The following is a 17133-nucleotide window of genomic DNA, read 5'->3' on the forward strand; positions in this document are numbered from 1 at the left end:
CAATAAAGCCATTTATCCCGACTGGAGAACAGGAAACCTGAAGGGAAATCTTTTAAACCACTGTGTCGTTATTACTGACCGTCAGGCGAGAACTGGTCTCGTTCAAACACAGTGACACAGAGGACGTCCTGTTCCAGGTCCTTTATAAAAAACTGACAATTCGAGTTCCACTTTGGATTCAATGTGTCCTACAAAGAGAGAATTTACAAGTTATAACGTACACATTTTGTGAGAGTGAGATTATAATTTAGATCTTTATTCTTACTGCATAATAAAACAGCCAATAGATGGATCATTTGTTCAGCAGACTCGGACCAGTACAGAAGAATAAAAACAATGTTGGAGTCTGTTCAAAGCTGAATTGGACAGTCAATCAGTATGTATTTTTATGGTTTTAATTATGAAATTAGACCTACAGCCCTTTTCAACTACAAAATAGGTTCTTCTTAATGACCAAAGGCCAATTTATTCTTCTGCGTCGTGTTCGTGACAAAAGGGGCTCAAACTGAGCGGCTCATGTTGGGAGTTGTAGCTGATCGATGTTGAACAGCAGTTATTTTACTGAAATTACTAAATCGCAGAAATGAGAGAAGGCGTCCGAGGAGATGGCATGTACGACCCTTGCACCGCGTTGCGTAGGAGGAAATGCGATGCTACCAAGCCGACCAATCGCAGCTCTTGCGGTCCGCGATTTATAGTTACATTTTTGGAAAGAGGTTCTCGTCACGCCGTGGATTTGATGCAGGAGCGTACATTGGCCTTTAGACTTCCCCTTGATTTGCATGTAACTGCCTATCAAACTTGGGTTACTGTTATTGGTCACAGCAGAATCCCCATCTACCATTATTTCTCTTTTTAGTCTCTAAAGGAGGATCACAGAGTAAGTGAAGGAAGGAAAACTCTCACACATGCATGTTAAACTAATCAAAACCATAGTCATACCTGTAATGTTTTTGTGATATGGCACTGCGAACCCATGGTTACCTCACAGTATGGGTTACTTTTTCCTGGAAATACAGACAGACATTTATCTACTGAGGATGAGAATATTCTACCACATACAAACACTGTCTATTTAAAGACTGCAGCTGAATCACTAGCTGACTGTTACTTTAGCTTTGAGCAGAATGAGCGTCTGAAGCTTTGTACTTTAGGTGCACTTTGTGTCGACTTTATCTCTTTTTCGCATTTCAGTAAGAGGAGTGTGTACGTACCGTGGGAGCGACAGGGTTTGAGCTCGATTCCCTCCACAATGTTGACCATCAGTCGACCAATACCTGTGGCCCTCTGAGAACGCACTGAGACAAAGATTTACAGGGAAATTAGTTTTATTATTTATCATAAGTCATCATAAAGTTTGATCGTGGAAAATCTGTTTGACTATTTAAACATTTATTCAGTTGCCTTTAACAAAACATTCAGGAATGGAGGAAAGAGAGGGAGAGATACCTAGATACGCCTTCTCTCTCTTCTTCTTCTCTGTCTCAATGAAAAGTTCTGAAGCTGCCTTAATTTTCTGAACCCACGCCGTCCTGCATAAACACACAAACACATGCTTTTTAGAGCAACAATCCATCACAAATAGCCATAATTGAGAAAAGACAGGTCGGAAAAACAAAGAGTTGTATTAAAATCTGTGTGTCTGGTTTAGTCTCATGTGTCTTATCTGTGTGTCCGTATTACCTTTCATTGATACTTTCTGCTCGGAGTGTGTAAACTCGGTCTATGTGAGAGATGTGGAACAGAGGCTCATCTCCTGACGGGTCCGTCGGCAGCTTCACTAACACTTCATTTAAGAAGATTGGCTGAAAGAGACAAGAGAGCTCAGTTATTACGAGTTAGTGTGAGTCATGTAGGGGGTACAGATACTTTTACTGTAGGTCCGTTCAAAGTAAGTTTCAATTCAAATGCATCGGCTCACCAAGCTGCAATATCTGCAGTCTTCCAAAACACATATGTAAGATGTTTTCAGCATTTGCTGTCCTTGTATTTAGCTGTATGTCTGTTTCTATCTATCTTTATGTAAATTGTTCTGTGCGTAACATTAAGAGCAACCACAAAAAACTCTAATTCCTCGTTTGTGTTTAAATACTTGGCCAATAAAGCGGATTCTGAAATGCAGCGTCTTCCTTTTAATAAATTTCAAATAACGTTTTAAGCTTGTGTAAGTTCTCAAAATGAACAAAATTGAGAATACGTGCAGTAGATGTCTTCAGCTGGCAGCTGCAAAGCGGTTACAGGGGCTGCAACTTATTCCTTTGCAGCAATTGTGTGCGTCAAAATTACGTCCACAAAAACTGCTTCTTTGTGAGTTGTTGCAGGAAACCCTGGTGGAAACGAGTGCGAGGAGTTTGTTGTGTACGTAAAGAGGAGCTGCTGGTAAGACTTTATTTCCTAATGGTACTCCAACACAACAAACTCCTCTCTCCCACTGTGACTAAAGTTTCCACCGTCATCTACCTGCAACAATTCATCTCTCACGAGATTTCGGAGCGAGAAGTGTCCTCGAACGAGACTTCTGTTTCCTGTTAAAAACAAAGGGTGTCCCTGGGGGTCACTCGTAAGGATTCTTTCCATGATGCTGTCTGACACCTGGTGTAACAGTCTGAGCCTGTCGGTGGCAAAAAATAACAATACATAATAATGTAATTTTAACGGACACAATTGCAGCCACTGCAGCCAGTTTGCAGACGCCAGCTGAAGTCATCTACAGCACGGCCAAAGCGTCTAGTGTGACCGCAGAAAATTGTTTTATTCTTATACTTATAATCTTTTATGCAATTACTTATAAGAGTGCTATTTTCATTTTCATTTGTGAAAATAGAGCCGAGGTTTAAAGATACAGAAATTACTCTTTAAGCACCTGTATGAATGCGCGTCTGTGTATCAGTGTGTGTGTCGTCCTACCGTCTTGTACATGCGGTACTGCAGGTGTGTTTTCGAGGAGAAGACTTTGTCCGAACCTGACGAGCCCAGAGGTTTGGTCACCTGTGAGAGGGACAACGAGAAAGATTTAGAAACAAGAAATAACTTAGAGTGAACCTTGTGGTTGTGCAGAAGAAACACACACAGTCACGTAGACGTAGCCAGAGAAACGCCAGACTCACCTGTGTCAGCAGCAGGAAGTCATTGAACAGGAAGCCGTAGAGCTCTTTGCTGCTCTTGGCTTTAAACAGTTTCCCGCTGTGGAGGAACTTCCTGGGACCCAGACAGTTGGTGACGGAGTTAAACACCAGTTGCTGAAGGATAAAGAAGGAAATGTGTTTCTTTTTTCTACTGACAAAGTAACAGTTTATTCTATAAAACATATCAATTAATGCCCAGAATCCAAAGTGACATATTTAGATGGATAATTTTGTCTGATTAACACGTTTAAATGACTAAAATGCAAGTTTTAATAATTGACTCTGTTCTTGTTATTTTGACGCTGCTGTTCTATTTACCCAGGCGTTAAGGGCATGTATAAGAACATATATACTTAAATTATACATGTATAAATTAAGCTTATCTTATTATGTTGAAGTTGGTCGGATGAGATCAACAGGATGTACGTTGGTGATCTGACTTAAAGCGATCAGTTAGTCACCCTGCATGTGTTTATTATTAAACAGTATGGACAACCAGACACATGGTGGTTAATATATCTATGTTTGTGTAGCTTCGTCGTGTGTGTGTGTGTGTGTGTGTGTGTGTGTGTGTGTGTGTGTGTGTGTGTGTGTTGCAGTTACCTCAGACAGGCCTTCGCACTGGACGTGAGCCTGAATCCACTCCAGACGATCAGAGTTCTCCTTCTCCCTGACGCCCTCATTCACCTAAAAAAAAAAAACACACCGAAAATATACCATCATTATAAAACATATGCTACATTCACATATATACAAACAGAGTTTTGCCTACATATAGTCGGATGTAATGAAAGTAAACAAGAGCTGGTGCAGGAGAGGCAGGAAGCTTAAAGCTTAGATGTCACCTCTTACAACCAGGAAAAATAAACAGAATCACATTGGATAGAATTTATACAGGATAGAAAGTCAAAAAAAAAAAAGAGAAGAATATAAGATACAAAGATAGAAAAAATATTTCTCATTACAGTCGTACAAAGAACAAGATGTTTTATAAGCAAACAAAGATGATGAACAATATGAGTTTAAATTCTACAAAACAGATTTAATTAAATAATTATAATGAGCAGGCCTATAAATATTATTTTAGGAGGTTAAAAAAGAAAATAAGTAACGTTTACTCTGAGAAAATTTTAAATGAGCTACTGTTTACTTTTACTTGAGTAGATTTTTATACCAGTAACTTTACTTGTACTTAAGTAAAAAATCATCATTGCAACGGTATTTTTTCTAAAGTACAATATTTTCGTACTCTTTCCACCTCTGTGTGTGTGTTTACCTGAGAGCACAGCTCCTCTGCTTTCTCCAGAGCAGCTTTCAGATGGCTGTGGTCTGGATGTGACTCTGGAGTATTTTCTATGATCTACAAATCAGTAACGACAGACAGGAAAAATGAGAAGAGGAGGAATCCAAAGTGCACTGGTGGCTTGAATGTTGATGCGAAAGTCTTCATACACCCTTTTAAAATGCGAGTGGGTGAGATGTGTTTGTGTGTCGTACGCACGTTCTTGATGATGAGCGGGTAGCGAGTAACTCTCTGCATAGGTTTGAGCAGGAAGCTGGACAGAGGCATTCCCTTACACCTGGGATCCATGGCTAACCTCTGATCCAGAGAGACAGAAAGACAGAGACAGTATTAGAAAAAAATGTCCAATCAGTGCTTTTTACAATATTTACTGGTGGTTAAAATGAGAACTAGGGTTACTGCTAATGTGCTACGAAGCTGCAGTTTGTTTATCTGTTAAAATCACATTACTGTAAAACTTCAGTTAAAAGCCTAGTCCCAATTAGACGCATGTCCCTTTTACTGGTGTGGCTACACGTTTTGACAAATAAACACAGGTCTCAACCAGAAGCCTGGTCTGTTTTTTATAGAAGTTCTTTGGATTTATAAAACCACCAGATTTACCACCATGATTTGGCAAACAAGAGAGACAAAAAAGAAGTAGTGACTTCCTGCCTTTGATGCATTCAAAGCAAGAATATGTTTCCATTCCTTGATTATTTATATCCCTTTAGTGCGTAAAGGTCCACCGATGAAAAGAATCAAAACGTTTTTTCATTAAAATGAATCCAAGTTGAAATAACTGCAGAAACCTTCAGCTTTCATCCTTTCTAAGGTAGGCTACAGGTATTCTGATATTGATAAGTAAGTAATTAAGTAATATTCATACTGGTTTAAATAAACAATTTGATAGTAACCTATTTCCTTCATTCATTCATTGCTGAGCAAATGTTTTGTGTGAAAGGATTTAAAGGCCTGTTCCAGATATAGGCAGGGTGAGTTCAGTGTTCAGTAATAATAATCGTTATTAATAGAGCACTTTTCAAAAACAAGTTACAAAGTGCTTTAACAAGTGCAAAGGCAATAAAATACATAAAATCAAATACACAATAAAAGCAAGAAAACACTTCAGAGACTAAAAGACACGTTAGAAGTAAATATAAAATATATATAAAGTCAAATAAGATCGGGAAAGGCTCTCCTATAAAAGTATGTTTTAAGAAGGGACTTATAATATGTTGCTTTTAAAGATTAACCTGAGTTTTTATAATGAAATTGCTGTGAAATCTGTCTGTAAGAGCCAATTCACGCTCTCTGCATAAATAGGAACCAACCTTTGGTTCCTCAGATGCTACCCGGAAGAACAGACAGTTTTTGACCACGCACACACACACACACACACACACACACTTACCACAAACACCTACCACACCACTACACAGCCACACACACAAACAGTGTGTGAAACAAATGAAACCAATGGCTTTAACGGCACTTAAGACTTTCATAGATCAAATAAGGTAAAAGTTTGTTAATTCCACAACACATCAGGGGCTTAAAGCTGGGGCTTATCCTCTACACTGTCTTCTTATAAACTAAATATAAACTTCTGTTTCTCGCTCTCCTTACACATACAGAGTGTTTCGTACCTTCAGGAAGTCTTTGATCTCAGGGTTGTCGTCCGTCTTCTGCTGAATCAGAGTGGCTCCGTTCAGCTGACACGAACAGAACCTGAGCGCAGAATTGACCACAGGATTAGACAAGATGCACATTAAACTCAGGCTGTTTGCAGACAGAAATCATCTGACTTCCTGATTGATTAAAGATGGGGTTAAGAGATGACAGACAGAACCTGATGTATGGCTGCATGTGAGGCAGCTGGTTGGTCAGGATGTCACCAATCATCTTCACAGGCATCCGATCACCTGACATCTTCTTCCTCACTCTCAGAGCCCTGCGGGGGAGTATATATATATATATACATATAAAATAGATTTCAGAAAACATCCATGGTTTCCAAAGATGCCAAATATGTCAGTGCCAAATATCAATGACTAAAATTCAAATGAAGCCGCTGACGCTTTGACTTGTGGTTTGCGATGCGTATCAGATCTCTTCATGTTACTTCAGACAAAATCGACTGTTTGCCTGTGTGTGCACGAGTATGTGTGAATGTATTTCTCTTTACTTGAGCAGCTTGATGTTGCACATGATAAGCTCCTTCCAGTTGACAAAGATCATGGCCACTTCCTTCTCCGTCAGCAACTCGCACTCCAGGAGAGGCTTGTGAAAGATCTAAACACAAGCGGAGAAATTACAACATATTTTATCAATACTAATCAAAACACAGGTATTACTACTATGTAACTTGAAAATCAGTTTGCTACTTCACATCTCAGTGGGAAATTCTTGTGGGAGGATGTGTTTGAATGTAAATGTATAAAGGTGCATTCATGCGGTGTCGGAATAATCGGAAAATGTATTTCCCAACTGGGAAAGTTAACGTGAACGCCCCGTGAAGTTGGAACGTCGGAAAGTCGAAGAAAATTTTGGTACGTGAGCTGCCGAGTTGTTGACGTCATACATTTAGAAACATTATGGACAACATATGGTAAGAAACTTTTAATTAATGGTTAGTTGTGGTTTTTGCTAACATGTCATTTGTAATATGGTATTAGGTTATAACGCTTAGTTTGCTGTCCATACAGAGTGACTTAGATTGATTAGAAAAGTTAATTTATTAGCAGTATTTGCAGAACAAGCAATATTTTTTAATTTTCAGGTAATGCACTGGTACAGTAACAACTCTGGGACAAAAGTAATAGAAAGTTTTGAACTGTTTCAGCATACTTGGATAACGATAAATTTTTACTACTTTGTAGTAGCATCCATGTTTCTACATTTCGTCTTAACGGAGACCTATTATGCTTTTCCATATTTTATGACTTATCTACAATGTTACAATGTTGGATGTTCATGTTAAATGTGGCCAAAGCTTAAAATAATGAGGGTAAAGTATTTAAAAGAAATCACTGTGAGCAAAAACCTCAGATTTCCTCCTGTTGTGAACGCTCTGTTTTACGGAGCCAGACGAAGCCGGTTTTCCATAAATGGTCATTTGCTCCACACAGCAACGCTCAGTCTGTCTGTACAGCCTGGTAACATGCTTCAGGGCTTGGCCAATCAGAAGACAGTGGGCTTTTTTTGGGAGGGGGGGGGGGGCTTAAAGAGACAGGAGCATCTACAGCTTGTTTCAGACAGAGGCTGAAATGAAGGCCTACATGAAGAGTCAGTATAAGATAGAGTTATGTTTTTGAGCTTTGAATCATGCAAAGCTACTATACAGGAGTCACAGAACTACAATATAGGACTGGAAAAGCAGCTTAATAGGTCTCCTTTAAAAGGGACATGAACACAAGTCGGAAGAAAGACTTTACAACTCAGGAACTAGGACACCATAATTCTTGCTAAAAAGCTAAAGCTGCCCTCTCACTTCGCACACTGGCAGCTACAAATATGAGCCTGAATTTCCTGATATCCTGTGAACAGCTCACATGAAGCACGTGTTTCCTTTGTAAAAAACAAAAAGAAAAATGGAGAAGAGAACCCATGAATAAAACAGCTTTTTCAGTAACTATTTGTTGGTTGTTGACAAAGTTTGTGTTAGTAATACTGTTGTTTGTGTTTAAGTCATATATGAAATCATATATGAAATCAGTACTTCAAACAAAATAAAGTCAAAAATAGGTTAAAATATTTCATGCTGGTGAAGCGGTTAACAGTCACAAAATAAAAATTATGTATTGCTCATTTTAATACTGTCATAGTGGAAAAGCTTCTGAAATAAAAATCTTGATGATGTGCATCATAGGAAAGCCAGATTCTACTGTTACAGAATCATCTGAGAAATTACATTTCGTCTCAGTGATACGTAATGTATCTACATATTATAAACACTGCTGACCTCTGTGACGAGCTGCAGATCGTTGACGTAGTTCTCCTCAGTGACGATCAGCTCGTGGATGTATCCCTGCCTCTTCCTCTCCATGGGACTCAGCATGTCCAGCAGATGGAGGTCAGCGCACCCTGAAATACAAAAAAATCACACATACAAGCTGTCAATCAAACATCTTGACACATGGACTGAGCAAAAAAAAAAAAAAAAAGATCCCATTATACCTGCATTAACACATTACAAACAAAATACATACCTGAGATCAACAAACAGGCAGTGGGACTGACAGTGGTACACTCTGGAGAAGTGTTGAGTCATTGTGTTGTTGTATATTTAATGAGTTTACATTTGTGTAAGTGCTCAGAGATAAAAAGGGGAAAGTCTACTAAAAGTTAATATGACAGCGGCTCTGTTCATTTAGGTATTGCGGTTCTTGTTAGGTTTTTACCTAAACGAGGACGCTTCCTAATACGTCTTCTGCTTTGACTGTAGAGAGCAGAAACTGTCTGCATGTTGACTGAATATCAAAGTAATTCTACAGATATTTATGACTTTTGTTACCTAAAATAGTTTCAAGCTGACTGCAAATTGAGGAAGAAAAATATTTTTTAAGGCTTTTTAAAATGTTGCTGCCGTGGATTCATTTAATTTCTCTCCAGCAACATTAAACTGAGATGTGATAAGGTTCTGCTGCAGTTATAAGTCCTTCTGGACAACAGTGGTATTCAACAAAGATTTGGTTGTGCTAATTAAAGCTGCATTAATCTCTTTTTGGCCACTCGGAAACAGACAAACTACAGACAGAATTATTATTGCCTTATTAAATGATTTTTTTTTAGCTGAACAAGTTGGTGATAACTTTTATTCATTTGATTCAATGTTATTATATATATTAATAAATGTGGCTTTAAGTGATATCATTCACTATTAAAAAAGCATTGTATTTTAAAAGTTATTTAGGGAAAAGTATTTGTTTAAAAAACTGTAAAATTCAATGTTTTATTCAGAAAATAAAACAGTATGCTTCCTTAGCTTTAAGGCAGATTTCTTGTGCATTACAAATGTGAGTGCGTGTGTGTGTGTGTGTGTGTGTGTGTGTGTGTGAGTGCGTGTGCGTGTGTGTGTGTGTGTGAGAGAGAGAGTAACGAGGCCAGTCGACTGCAAGTCTGTCTCAGAGCGTTTAATCATCAGGACCAGTCAGATTCACCGCTTCATCAAAATCTCCACCAATAAAACCTCAGGACATTGTTACTATCAACGCTATGCTAACATTCTGTACATTTCATTCACTCATTCAAGTATCCTTTTAGTTCCTTTGTGTTTCCATCTGACCATTGACGTCCATAAAATTGCTCATTCATGCTTCATTTTCACTCACTCACTCACACTCATTTATGCGCACACTGACACCAAGTGTGGTTACATTTGGCCTGGCTGTTAATCCATCAGTTGCTATTTATATCCATATGAAGCACCAACCATTACCATTCATTAGATTGAGTATAGATCATACAGAGATTTTTTTATTTTTTAAACAAACCACACTAGACCAGAGCCGTGCTTCAGAGCAGAGTTGTGTTCTGTAAAAAATGGTAAAAGACATAAAAGTTTGTAGCTTGGGCTGCACCATAAATTCATTCTATAAATGCAGAGTATGTGCTGCTCCCATCTGCAAATGATTTAAAGTTAATGCTAACAGGCAGAGATACAATATTAGGAAGTGTGATATCGAACCCAGCTGGTGTGGCGCACGGCTCTGGTCCAGGTGGGTCTTTGTTCTAACCTACAATACTTACTCTGACTGTGAGATGACTCGACCATCGGTTACCAAATTGACAAAAAAAAAAAAACAACGTACTCCCTGACCCTGAAAACCAGGATCTGTTAAAACTAAAATCTGCTCAGATTTCCCAAAACAAACCAATGGACCCAGTTTGTTTAAGAACCGATGGTATTTGACTCATCACCCAATCAGAGACCCTTCACCTGAAATACTGACACACTGAAGAGCCAATGGGATCCAAGCAGGTTAATAATAATAATAACAACAACAACAACAACATCTCTATTGCTTGTTGTATAAAACGTTGTGTAGTTGTTCATTACTCTTTTCATCCATTGTATGTGTTTCTGAGGGTAAACAATAAAATCACAATACTGTTATCTGGATAAACAACAACAAAAAAATAAAATAAAAATCTGATATGGCGAATACTAGTCTGTTGCTATGCGAACAAATAGATGGGCGGTCCTGTTGCTGTCGGACATGGAAACCACAGTCTCTGGTAATATATATATATTATTAAAAAAGTGAGGTTATGCTGTCTGTGTGTACGTTTCTCTACCAGTCTGTCTCTGTCCCTCAACACACACCTGGTAAAATCAGTAATATGATAGGATAAAATACGATATACGATGTTTTAAAGACTTGGAACAGTGCTGCTTAAGATTAACGGCGTTTAATGGGGAACAAACTGTGCTAAAAGTTTAACTGCAGCTACATCATTTGGAGTTATGAACTGAAAGTAATGCAGCTAGAGGTGGAAAAACAGCTACAGTCAGAGTCCAGGATGTTTTCAGTCCGGTGCCTCCGTGTAGATGTTCTTAGTGCGAGTTTACAATTTCACAGTTCACTGTCCCTTCCTTAATATCTTGTAGGGGTGAAATGATTGGTTTGGTACAGTTGGTTTGCGGTACAGTTGGTTTGCTGTGCAGGGTGGGTGGGGGGGGAAGTAAAAAGCCAACTTAAAATCTGCTTCTTCTTCTTTAATACAATGAGCTAAAAGACTACTTTCAAAAGGTGCATCACAGTGTGGAAAATCCAAGGAGGTAGAGCACGAATTACTTAAAAATATCACTAGTTTGTGAAATTGAGCCACAACTAAAAACAGCTGGGCTTTTTAAAAAGGAGTAGTTTGTCATTTTGGGAACTTATTTGCTTTCTTACTGAGTGTGAGATGAGAACATCGACACCACTCTCACATATCTCCCTTAAATATGAAGCTATAGAGCCAGAAGTCAATTATTTTAGCTTAGCAATAAAAGCTGGATGCCAAAATAAAAGCTCACTAATTAACACATTTGATTCTGTTTGTTGTAACAAGTAGAAACAGGAATATAAAACATTTATTTTGTAGTGTTTCGAGGAGTTTAATGCTGGCTTTAGAGGTGTTTTAGAAGAATTTTCACTAAGTTAACTGTTCCTCCAGTTCCTCCAGTTTTATGCTAAGCTAAGCTAATTACCTCCTGGTGCTAGCTTCATATTTAACTGAGACATGAGAGTGGCGTTTATATCCCCATTTAACTCATAAGCAAATTCGCCCAAAAATGTCAAACTACTCTTTTAACTGGAATGATTCAAAGATCTGACAATGGCCGTTTGGACAAATCGTTCCACCCCTACATATTTAGTACCAACTGTGTGTCATGTCACTGTCCACTATCCTGGTGCAGCCGTCAAACAGTGTGGCAGCTACTCATCATCATAGCAACAGACAAAACAATAAACATGTAAACAAAAATAACAACAACAGAACATGAAACGGATCATTTAAAGTTAATACATATTCAGAATGTTAAACTACTACGGATAAAAACGTTATCACTGTGTCTGAGTGTGTGTGTGTGCATACTCTGTACCATGCTGCATTTTGTGTGTGCGAGCGTGTAATTTGGTTAGCTAGTACGCTAAGCAGGTTACAGCATGGCTTTTCATTTTTAACCCTGTGCTACGGGTTCAATTCCAGCTGCTCGCTCCCTTCCGTGCCTCCTTGCCTCTTTCCCTAGCAGAGAAAGACAGGAGGAGAAACGAACATCCACACTACTACGTTTTAAAGTTTTAAAATGAAAACGATCTCCGTCAGCGTTTTAACTGCAACGCACTGTGACTGAAGACGCACAACAAGTGGCCGTTCACATACACTCGGGCACGTGTGTGCCGGTGGTAACAGGAAGCAGATTGTCTACTTCGCAGTTGTAGAAGATTTTCAAATTTCTCCATTTTAGATCTTCGGATTCGCCGTTTCAGTCTGGACGGGTGGCGGAAACGTTGCAAAAGGTTCAAACGTAGCAGTGTGTAACGGACCAACTGGAAAACCATAGAAGGGAGCAGCATCCTGGGTTGAACTCATGTGGGACGTGTCTCAATACTGCCTCATTTCCTCTCCTCTCCAATACATCTCCGTTTGAGGGGTGAAGGGGGAGGGGGGGGTAGAAGGGAAGCAGGAGGAGGAGGAGTCTTTGGCATAGAGGAGGTGAAGAGAGGAGAGTAGACTTTTACATTGAGACTTGTCCTCCGGCAGATAGTGGGTCTTTCTATGAAGCTGTGGGAGGGGGAGGGGTTAGTGGAGGGGGGGGGGGGGGGGGGGGGTGGAGCCAGAGCTTTTGACTGACAGGTGAATGAAGCTGCTGAACCAATGGGAGCCAGGTTAAAAAATAAAAATAAAAAACAGGAGGGAGGGGGGATGAGCTGAGCTACTGATTCGAATGACAGAGTCTCCCATAAAGCCACAAAATGACCCACTATCCACTTTACCACGCTGGGATAGGTGTATGCATACATGTTAGTGTGTGTGTGTGTGTGTGTGTGTGTGTGTGTGTGTGTGTGTGTGTGTGTTTATACAGTCACTGTGATCCAGTCAAAACATGTTCATCAGTCCGATCAGGGTAAAGGAGCTCAATAGTCTCCTCTCCTCCTTTCTTCCTCCCCCTCCTTCTCTAAAACAACCTTCCAACTGATAAAAACAGAAAAGAGAAGAAGAAGAAGAAGAAGAAGAAGAAGAAGAAGGAGAAAAGATGGAGGACAAGAGAAGAAGAGAGTTTGAGAGGAGAGGAGTCCTGACTATTGATCTCCCTCCTGTTAAACAGTGCTGTTTGGAGCCAGAGCCTTAGATAAACAGAGTTTGGCCAAGTCCAGTCAGAGCCATGCATAGACAGAGTTCTCGCCGCCACTGGGCGTTTAAACGTTACAGTCTGTCTGTCTGTCTGTTTGTCTTTCTCTCTCTCTCTGGCTTCTATTGGTGGAGAGTCGCCATTTCCGGGTCATGTGACCTCTTGCTGCTGTCCCATTGGTTGAGTGGCCTAGTGGGTCTCTTTGAGGGCTTTGAGGAGAGGGGGGTTCTGGGTAATGATATGATCCTAGAGAGAGGACGACAACAACAACATCAACAAAAACAACTAAACAAAACAACAACAACAACAGCCAATCGGGTGCTAGGTGGGTGAGCGTGCAGCAAGACAGAGTGTGGAGGTGTGGTCTAACCTGACATAGAAAAAGAGGATCTAGAGCGAGCGGCGTGACGGAGCTTCTGTCTGAAGACAGATTGTTAAAGGAAAGAAATCTGAAAATTCATAATGAGCAGACTGAATATTTAGGAATCATTTAGACTGGAGACAAACTGCTTTTTGAGGCAGATACATATATGAATTTGGAAGTTTAAAAATATGTATTAAGATAAATGACATCTACTGAACAGGATGTTTTAGAGTATCAGTGCTCTCTAGCAGCAAAAACATATAGAGTGGCAACACTTCTTCTTATAACTCTCCTTCCTCAAGCTCAAACTCCCTCTCAGCCAGGCTGTGATGTTAAGTCCAGCTTGAGCCAAGATGACCGGAGTTATAACTTCTCTGACTTGTTAGTCACCATGATTAGCTTAAGCCTACAGCATTTTAACTGCATAAATTAACCTTTTTAACAAGTTACATATTTTATATTGTATTTCTATTTCTTATTTCATGGCCTATTTGGGATTTTTGGGGTAATGCATATAATTATTGTTTTTAAATGAAGCAGTCAGTTCAATAAATGCATGATGTTTTCTAAGTCAATGACTAAAATCATGTTAAATAATTGTGATCTCAATATTGACCAAAATAATTGTGATTATGATTTTTGCCATAGTCAGGCAGTCGTAGTCTGTGATGTAATTTCTTGTTTCCTATTGTCTCGTATATATACAAATACTGATATAACGGACATTAGCCAAAATAAAGGCATTAACTTCCAGTAAATTTACAAGTCTGCGTGCAGATCTTCATCTAACCAGTTCACTATAGCAACTATTCCTTCCTTGCCATATTTAATCTACCATCTATCTGCAGATCTATGCTGTCCAATAAGCAGGTGCAGTACTATTTGTGATCACAAAGTAGATATATTTATATTTAAAAACCAGATGGACTTATTAATGTTGTCATGAGGAGGTCAGGATCATCCACTTTGTTTTTCTACATTACTCAGGCATTTGCTTTCATAGACATGAGCAGATTATTTAAGTGAAAATATTATTTTAATTGATTTAATTAAGAGCTCAGTTCATTTATGACATATCCATATTACTTTAGTTGTACTGTGAAAATAGTTGGTGTCTTACTTTCCTACTTTCTTAAAACCTTCAATAACGAGAAACATGCATTTTGAATTTTAATTTTGTAATGAATGATTGATTATTGGTCACAAATGTGGGCTATGGCCAATTAAGGAAAGGAAATAATTTTATCCTTGTGTCAAAAGCTTCTCTACTATTTACATAATGTTTGCAATTATTTCATCATTATTTCATCAAGTATTTCTTTTTTTTAATCATCCAACCTGGCAAGGGTCACTTTTTTCCCTTATAATTAGATTTTAACAATTTTATTTTGTAAAACAATGACATGACAAGTTTCTATCTTTATGACATGATTCAACTGAAATAAAATAAATTATAAACCCACAGTATTTGCAGGCCTGAACCATAGACTGTATAAAGGAAGTGGGCGTAGCCGCCTTGACGTCACCCGCTGGTTTGTGGACTGCTGTTTTGAAGCCTCGAATTTGGCATTTAGCCATCGCCATATTGTCTTTTTGAGATCCAGAAGTGACCATATTTGGATGACATGGTGAAGCTGGGGAGGGATACGCCTTGCTAAGCTTGACAGGTCGCTGTGGTAGTGAACTGTCACTCACAAGGTAGCCACACACTAAAACATACCCTGCTTTATGGTCTATTTTCCTCTAAATGGAGCCATAATTTACTAAATGAAAATCATGCTGTCTTGAAGAAGACTTAAAACTAGTGACTGAGACCATAAACTCACTAAGAAAGTGTTTACTGAGGTGATAAATCAAGTGAGACGTCGGGTAATTGTTTCATAGACTTCTATACAAACTGCTGGCCGTTCTAAAGAATGCAGCTTTAAGGGTCTTCTTCACTGGTTTCACTCCTCAAACCAGGAATTCACGCTTGGCCTGAACCCTTCCTCTCGTTCAGCCGGTCCTCATATGTCCAAGTAGGTCTTAAATTCAGTAATTGGTATGTTTTTATTATTTTTATTGTTTTACAAAGAAGCATTTTGTCTCAGTAGAGCTAAAAAAACAAAACAAAAAAACACTAGTCTGCTGTTCAACTAGTTAAAGCGTTGCGTTCAGTGCAGGTTTACTGCCAGTGTGTCTTTGCTCAGCTCTAGAAACTCTAAGTCTATGGTGGATCATGCTGAAGGGACACATGCAGGAAGAGAGGAAACACTTTTTCACTAATGCGCACAAATATACATACACATGCATGCACATACACACCATACAAACACACAAACACCGCCCAGAGGTGTTGCATGACTGGGAGGTTTTCAAAGAGGCCCAAAGGAGTGTCAAGGTGAAAGGTCAAAGGTCCGGGGGTCAAACACTGAGAGAGGGACAGCATCTCCACACCTGGCTCTGGGGTGTGTGTGTGTGTGTGTGTGTGTATGTGTGTGTGTGTGTGTGAGGGGGAGAGACAGTGTTTATTTAAGTGCGACTGTGTGTGGGTGTTACACGACTTTGTATTCACATTGGGAGGATGTTAATATGTTAATTTTAGTATATTGTTTATGTGTTCTGTGATTCATGTGAGAGTATATTTGTGTGTGTGTGTTTGCGCGTACTCACACTGCGTGCTCGGGTCAGTATCCGTGGTGAGTTTGACGTAGTTGCTGGGAAACAGACCCTCCCTCCCGTTGAGCTCTCCTTTCCACCAATCACAGTCGTCCTTGCTGAGCACTGTGATCACCTGACCCTTCAGGAAGGCCAGCTCGTCGTCATTCTGGGCCACGTAGTCGTACATGCCGATCACCTGACACACAGCTTCAGGACCAGAGACGGACACGATGTCAACAGAGACAATTTCCTCTTTTATTATGAACCTGGTTAAGAATCTGGTTTGATGTATTTGTTTTTGTAAAGGCACTGTACGTGTATTTATTTGTGAGCGTACCTGTGCTGGCAGGAGCCAGTTTAGGAGGGGTGGGCTCCGTGGGCGTCGTCTTGCTGGTGCTGGGACTGAGCAGCTTCACATAGTTGGCCGGAAACCAACCTATCTGGCGCTTTTTCCCCCGCGCCTGAACCAATCAGAACACAGCATGTCATCATTCATAAATTGCAACCAGAGTCTGCAGGTCCTCACATTATGCAAACCACATCATTATTCACATCATAGTGGAGTAGGATTACATACGACATTCAATGTAGAGGAAAATATATACATGTATTGAAATATGATCCAAATTAAACTACAATTGAATAATTAGCTATTACTTAATTTAAAGAGCAACTAAATGTCCTCAAAAGTCAAAACAGTTATGAGTCTCTATGTATGTTTGTTGCAACTGATGTTTAGTATAATTTAATTGCATTAGGACATTTTTGCAGAGTCATCAGTTTAGGAAAATCTCCATTTTTCCTCTACGTTATCATTTCTTTTTATGCAAGGTCAACATCATGAACATTTCTTTGCATATATTAAGAGTTTGTGCTT

At 39.3% G+C, this 17133-nt stretch overlaps 1 protein-coding gene across 2 annotated transcripts in view; it reads right to left on the bottom strand.

The window, feature by feature from the left end:
* itsn1 (intersectin 1 (SH3 domain protein)) overlaps window positions 1-17133 on the bottom strand; it is a 51432-nt gene that overhangs the window by 4345 nt on the left and 29954 nt on the right. The window contains exons 29-44 of one of the 2 annotated variants that reach the window (XM_038732568.1): window positions 16594-16717; window positions 16269-16463; window positions 8372-8493; window positions 6596-6702; window positions 6260-6361; window positions 6057-6138; window positions 4627-4725; window positions 4402-4485; window positions 3729-3812; window positions 3108-3239; window positions 2908-2988; window positions 1684-1805; window positions 1450-1532; window positions 1215-1298; window positions 943-1007; window positions 80-188 (exon numbers count right to left, since the gene is read on the bottom strand). In XM_038732568.1, the coding sequence (XP_038588496.1) occupies window positions 80-188; window positions 943-1007; window positions 1215-1298; window positions 1450-1532; window positions 1684-1805; window positions 2908-2988; window positions 3108-3239; window positions 3729-3812; window positions 4402-4485; window positions 4627-4725; window positions 6057-6138; window positions 6260-6361; window positions 6596-6702; window positions 8372-8493; window positions 16269-16463; window positions 16594-16717 (1675 nt within the window). Of the gene's footprint in view, window positions 1-79; window positions 189-942; window positions 1008-1214; window positions 1299-1449; window positions 1533-1683; window positions 1806-2907; window positions 2989-3107; window positions 3240-3728; window positions 3813-4401; window positions 4486-4626; window positions 4726-6056; window positions 6139-6259; window positions 6362-6595; window positions 6703-8371; window positions 8494-9527; window positions 13499-16268; window positions 16464-16593; window positions 16718-17133 lie in introns of those variants that run through there. The other variant, XM_038732569.1, reaches the window with a different exon arrangement.

The sequence above is a fragment of the Micropterus salmoides genome, unplaced genomic scaffold, assembly GCF_014851395.1.
Source record: "Micropterus salmoides isolate LMB-PRFRI ecotype aquatic unplaced genomic scaffold, ASM1485139v1 Ms_hic_scaffold_2, whole genome shotgun sequence".
NCBI classification, from domain to species: Eukaryota; Metazoa; Chordata; class Actinopteri; order Centrarchiformes; family Centrarchidae; genus Micropterus; species Micropterus salmoides.